Here is a 6,524-nt window from a genome sequence, read left to right as displayed (position 1 = left end):
ATATATTATATATAATATTATATTATTTATTTATATTTTTTTGCACATCATCAAGCGGAGGCTTCTATCTAAACGTTACAGTGGTTCTCATTTCCAGCCCTCGCGCCCCAACTCCCCTTAAAAAAAGTACAGCAGATTTTAAAAGTTCTGACTAAAAAGGATGAGTTAATTTAATGGACAAAAACACTTACGGTGGATTTGCCTTTTCCGGCGGCTCATCACCCAGAGTAGCCCCGGTATGTTTCCTCTTCAGATGTTCATGCATCGAGCTGGTGCTGCTGTGGTATGCCAATGAAACTTTACAGAGTTTACCCTTTTATTATACGCTAATCTGAAGTATTCCCATACTTTAGACCCCTTCGGCCAATGAAAACTTTTGCAAACTAAATGGTTTGATATTGCACTCGACTCAGCGCCATCCGCCATCAGCAAGCTGTTGCTTGTATTACTGAACGACTGGGTTATGCACGTAAGCTTAGCGCCTTCTAGTGGTGTGAAGGAGACGGTTGTTTTTTAGTCAAAGGGTGAAAATGAATTTAAAAGGTATAATAATATGAAAAAATATCAGTCGACTAAAAATACTGATGTCGACTAATTATCAGCATCGACGCAGTCGATTATATCGACCAATTATACAGCCCTACATCTGATCTTTTTTTATATATTATGTGTCAGAAACACCAGCTTGTCCACATTGTTGGGAAGAAGTGACCTTCTTGACTTGTTCACAATGAAGCCGGCCTTCAAAAAGTTGTGCTCTGATGGTGTGGATGTGGAGGGGATACAGTGCAGGCACGTAGCTGCTTTAGCGAGCTTTGGATATCGTTCTTCATTTTTTTGCCACCATGTCAACGGCTCAACCTTTGTTTTGTCCGCCAAGTACATCTTTATTTCATTCTTCTCTTCTGCATGCTCCTCCTCAAAAATGGCCATCAGCATGGATATCTCAGCCTGATTTTTCTTTTTTGGTGCGGGCTCACCCTCCTCTGTAGACTGTAGTACTAATGCTGTCATGATCCCTTTATTGCGCAGCTTCTGTAGATAAACTTTCTGCCAGATCTGACAGTGTGGAGTATGCATCTTCTCGTTTGTCAGTGTCAAGGAATGACAAGCTCTTAAAACGTGGGTCTAAGACAGCAGCTTGTATATAAATGCTGGTCACGAGATTTCCCGTCAATTCCCATCTCTTGTTAATTTCTTTTGCCAGTCGTATCTTCAGTGCTTTTGTGGTCAGGCTGTCATCCTCGCACAGCACCAAATGGAGTCTCTTCATATTTATTAACACAGGCACTATTCGCATTGATCTTGCGTTGCTTGTTTTGATGTCATACACTGACCAAGCTGCGCAGCGCCGTGAAGTTTTTACGCGCATACTGACTGCGTGACGTCATGTGGGTTTTATTATTTTTTTATTTTCGCGACTAACCGACCAATGAAAATGTAATCAACCAAGCCTCCTTCACATCGACTAAGGTTCAGTCGACTATTAAGGACAGTATGACTGTAGGGGAAGCCCTAGTTAGCAACTGACAGTTCTGGGGCATTACTGACTACCATATATTATAGAAAAAATAAAAATGGTAGTCAAAGGTGCTCCAGAACTGTTTGCTTTCCTAAAATCCTCAAAATATCACTTTTCTGTTCAACAGAACAAAAAATATACAATAATTTGTCCTACTATGGTAGTCAATGATGCCCCAGAATTGTCAGTTGCTAACATTCTTCCAAATATCTTTCCCTGTGTTCATCGGAACAAATAAATTTATACAGGTCTGGAACAACTTGAGGGTGAGTAATTCATGACAGAATTAGTATTTTTGGGTGAACTAACCCTTTAATTACTTCAACTGACACTGGACATCTACATCTAATTGTCTACTGTGAATTTAATTGAGACATCCTTGTGAAAAATGATTGAGTCATTACAGGCAAACAGAACTTTCTAGAATTTCAAGTGTTACAATACAATCGAGATTATGGGAAGAAAACAAGAAAACAACATAAGTATTTTAAATATGATGTACCGATGCGTAGATACACAGCAAATACTAAACTGACCATTCATAGTGGACAACAGCGGGACTAATACTCAGCGACTACAAAAAAGCTTTCAAATCAAACTACACAATCTGACCAGCTGTAGGTAGCATTACCATCACAAAACCGTCACTATACTGTCCAGGAATAATGCGATACGTCTTTAAGGATCCCTCACATCTCATAATTAGGGCTCATCTGTATGATTTCTGTCTGATGCAGACATATACTGTAGATTAAGCGTAATGACAAAGGTCCCTCTTTATCACACAGTACAGCCAGCTGAGGATATTAATAGCTACAAGAAGCCCCTGATTATAGGTCTTCAGTTTCAATGAATGGCACTCAAGCATTGTAATTTAAAACAGAAATTGTTACTTGTTGAAGCTGTGGCCATGGGTCGATATCACAGACCTGTAATATGACTATGATGAACAAACCGAGACGTGTGAACGGCCCTTGGGTTGTAAGACACCTCATTCTTTCCATACAGCTGTTTTTGTTGCTTTGCTCCTGCTAGTACTACTTTAATGTCAGATTTTCATTTATGAGAGAACCAGTTTGCAATAGAAAAGACTTTAAACACACTAGTGACAAGAGTGATTGATTTTCCTTTTTGTAAAGCTGTGTTCCCATGGATGGTCCGTAATGGTTTCTTAACACAAGATGAATTACAGAATAACATTTTGGCGAGGGTGTTTAATTTTCATATACTAAACAGTACAGTACTATAAACTATTTCTGATGTATACAAATTAAATTTGAAGTATAACAGATCAAATAGTGAGTTTCGTAAATATGTTCTTGGGTGTGTTTGTGAAATATTTTAATTTGTAACATATAAAACATAGGGGAGAGTGGGGTAAGATGAGCCGTTTTTTACTTTTGTGTAAGGGTGTAAGTTGAACCATGTGGAGATATACTGAGCATGCAAATGAATTTGAATAAATACCATGTTTTTAAAGATTTACCTTCTAAAAAAAGTAATTCAATCATTATTTTCCCTTACAAATACTAATAGTTCTTTTTTTAAGCTAACTTAAACAAAAAATAACCAAATAAAACTTTACATTTAAATTAGGGCTGGGCGATATGGCAAAAAAGTAAACTCGATAGTTTTTTTCTATATTGATCGATAACGATATTTATTTCGATATATATTTAATTAAAAAACTGTATTTAAAAGAATCTATTTTAAATACAGTTTATTAACAAAAGTTAACCTTTAACCAGTTAAAATTCAATTAAATTAATGCACTGTTGCAACACAGAGGATATTAGGCCATAAACAACATGTACCAGTTCATTCAGTCTCATTTTGACTCAATACGCCCTTTTCACATGACGTCACGCATCTTCCGTTCTGCCGCGAAGCAGTGTATCATTACTTCCGCTAGCACTCCAGTTCATAAGGTGGCGGTAATGCACCTATAAGCTGATTTTCCAACCGCCAGTAAAACTCAAGAAGAAGAAGAAGTTACTTCCGCTAGCCCCTCAGAATGGAGTTTACCAAGTGGCTTGCACATCTGCCACAAATACGTATGATGTACAACGTCTTGCAGACAAATTTTCGCTAACGACAAGATCAAAGCTAGAGAAAGGATACAAATTCTTCGTTGAACAGTACCTGTTTGATTATGAAGGTAAGTGTTTTGTTTTCTTTTTGTGTTAGCGAAGGTGCTAGGATAAGTACTTGAATACGTGTTCTGTCAGCTTTTTTTCTCACTGTTGTTAAATTCCAGCGCGACGGCAAAACGGAAGTTCTTCTTCTTCTTGTTTGTTGCAAGACGGATGTTATGATGCACTGCTTTGCAAAAAGGCGGAAGTTAAGTGACGTCATTGTGAAAAGGGCGTATTGACTCGTTAAGTAAAGGGAGTGTTCATTCAGTACATTCAACCAATGAAAGGGCTCCGTTACTGGTACATTCGAACGCTATTGGCTCAGCACCTGCGCAGTGCGCACATACATAACGCTGCAATAATGTCTTGCTCGAGTAGTGGGATTCATTCAATGTATTCAGTGAACCTTAAAGACATCTCACATAAACTGTAGTACATTTCTTTAATCATGCAAGCATCTTACATACAAGGTTCAATATTTTAATGTGCACACAAACTCACTTCATTACATCTCTGATCTGTACAGGGCAGCGCTGGTTTGTTTCATAAGCACCAGCTCATGTTAGCAGATATGTTAACGATGGATATAAAAACGTTTGTGCTTGAGTTTCGAAAGTAACTCGCTTGCAATTGCGCCTCAAGTTTGTTTTGTTTAACCGGCGATTGCGAAAAAAATAAGACACTTGATAAACCGCGTGATGACAACTCGAGGTTAGTTTCACCTTTGTTTCCGCTTCCAGTAATGTTTTCCTCCTCATGTCGAGTTTTCTTTGCCAAGTGCAGTATGAAATGGACTTTGTACATTGACGCGCATGATAAAAGCTGCACGCTGACTGACTGTTGTTGCGTTTATTTCTGCTGTCTGTTAGACTGTAAGATTAATCCATATCGAGTCAAAATGCCAATAGCTTATCATCGTTTTTGAAATACATTCTATCGCGATTCGATATGATATCGTTTATCGGCACAGCCCTAATTTAAATATCTTTAATTTGCAATATCTTTCGGTTAGCATTTCTGAAATAACTTGTCTTGTGACACACCAAAGTTGTAACCTTCAAAAAAACAGACTAAACAGAGAGTTTGTTGATTAAAAATAAATGAATTTCTGCTTTCACTAGGTCTGTTTTTGTAGATTCTTGGCTTTTTAATGCCAAACATGTTGGGCCATTAGTGACTTAATTTTCATTGAAATTATACAGTTTTAAAAATTAGAAATTGAATTTAACGTTTACTTAATTGAATTTTAACTTTAACTAAAAAAATGTTAAGTTAACAATTTAACCCACAGCATTTGGCTCACTTTGCCCCATAGCTGCCACTTTGGAAGAAACTAGCTAGATTACAAATTCAGGCTACTATTTAGCCAAATTATTTGCATGGTTTAATATGTTGGTAAATCACCAACATGCATCATAAATATTTTTAGACCTGGATACATTTGCTTTTATGTACCAGCCATTACAGCTGATATGCAAAAAATGTTACTTTGACAAGCCAAAAACGGTTTCTAAGTCAATTTATGCTGTCCAATTCTCCCATGTGCTTCACATTTTCACATTCTGGCAAAAATAACGGGTGAATCCTAAATGTATGGTCGAGTGACAACAAAAGTGTTCAGTCGCTGAGAGACAGTGGGTGGATCAACTTACCCACTGGCTCATCTTACCCCACTCTCCCTAATCAAGCACGAATGAGTTTCAATGTAATGCGTGTTATCTTAAATATGTTCTTGGGGTAGAAAACTCAAAAATAAGACTACAATTTAATACAACGGATGAATAATCTAATTTACATTGCCAACACCACTAAGGTTTCTTCAATAAAAACATAATAAGGACTGATTTGTTTGTGCAACCTGTCTGGATGCCTTTCCTGCCCTTTTCACGTCACAATGGACAAAATGAATCATGACAACAACCAAAACGACCCCCTTAAACCACAGAGAATGAGGTGTCACTCAAAGATTATGAGTGATGGTTTCATGAAGCTTAAAAGTGGCAAGATAACAAACAACCGGTTTACATCACTGATTGTAATAAAGTGGTTCTAACACAAAATAACTTAACATAGGCTACAATAAATGCAATTAAATAAACAACAACGTTGTTTGCAGAATCAGACATCTTCATCAGTTTCGATAATGAAAGCCCCATATTAGCCATGTCAAATATCGAGAAGCGTATAAATCTGACTGGAAAGTGTAAGCAAACTGGTTGAACACACGTGTGGCACTTGACTTGAACAATGTTACAATGCAAGAACACGCGATAGTTACATTCATTAGAGAAGCATCAAAATATTTGTATAAACCTTCATGAGTCGTTTCATCGACACTTCAGATAAAACAATACGACTGCTTATTCAATCTAAACAGCATATTGATGCGCATCCGTACAGTGCTTACAAATAAAGCGGAAAAAAACACTCAGCTGCTCGACTTACCTTCCAGACCCAGGCCATTTTAAATGCTGAATAAAAGCTTGCAATGATGCTCGTCTTAATTTACAGACAGAAAAGGCCAGTTTGGTTGTTTACTGATTTATTTATAAACGCCATATATGTTCGACGTTAGTGTGTCGGTGAAACATGATGTTTAATACTGTAGCGTACCGTTATTCACGCTCTAGTCCCTGCCTGGTCTAAAGGCGAGCTCGGGTTGACGTGCGCTTCTATTGGTGGGAAGCTACGACGGCCCCGCCCCCTCATCACGTGGCAGTGGTTTTCATTGCTGTGTGGACTGTATTATAAAGGCTGACTAGTTTTGGCTAAGAGTTATGTACTTTAGCGTTTTGACCAAGCTTTTTATTATCATTATCCATTATTATATAAATTAAAAATGCTAAATGATACTTTCATTGTGTATT

General features: G+C 37.5%; 1 protein-coding gene across 2 annotated transcripts in view; it reads right to left on the bottom strand.

Moving 5' to 3' along the window:
* st6galnac3 (ST6 (alpha-N-acetyl-neuraminyl-2,3-beta-galactosyl-1,3)-N-acetylgalactosaminide alpha-2,6-sialyltransferase 3) overlaps window positions 1-6,288 on the bottom strand; it is a 68,440-nt gene extending 62,152 nt beyond the window's left edge. For both annotated transcript variants that reach the window (XR_008962913.1, XM_057333003.1), the window contains exon 1: window positions 6,103-6,288. Coding sequence is in view for 1 of the 2 variants with exons in the window: in XM_057333003.1 (XP_057188986.1) it covers window positions 6,103-6,120 (18 nt within the window). In the remaining variant the exon portion in view is untranslated. The remainder of the gene's footprint in view (window positions 1-6,102) is intronic.
* Window positions 6,289-6,524: the final 236 nt, after the last annotated feature.

This window comes from Triplophysa rosa, linkage group LG5 (genome assembly GCF_024868665.1).
Source record: "Triplophysa rosa linkage group LG5, Trosa_1v2, whole genome shotgun sequence".
NCBI classification, from domain to species: domain Eukaryota; kingdom Metazoa; phylum Chordata; class Actinopteri; order Cypriniformes; family Nemacheilidae; genus Triplophysa; species Triplophysa rosa.
Note: the sequence above shows the minus strand (reverse complement) of the source record. Positions and strands in the feature narration are given on the sequence as shown.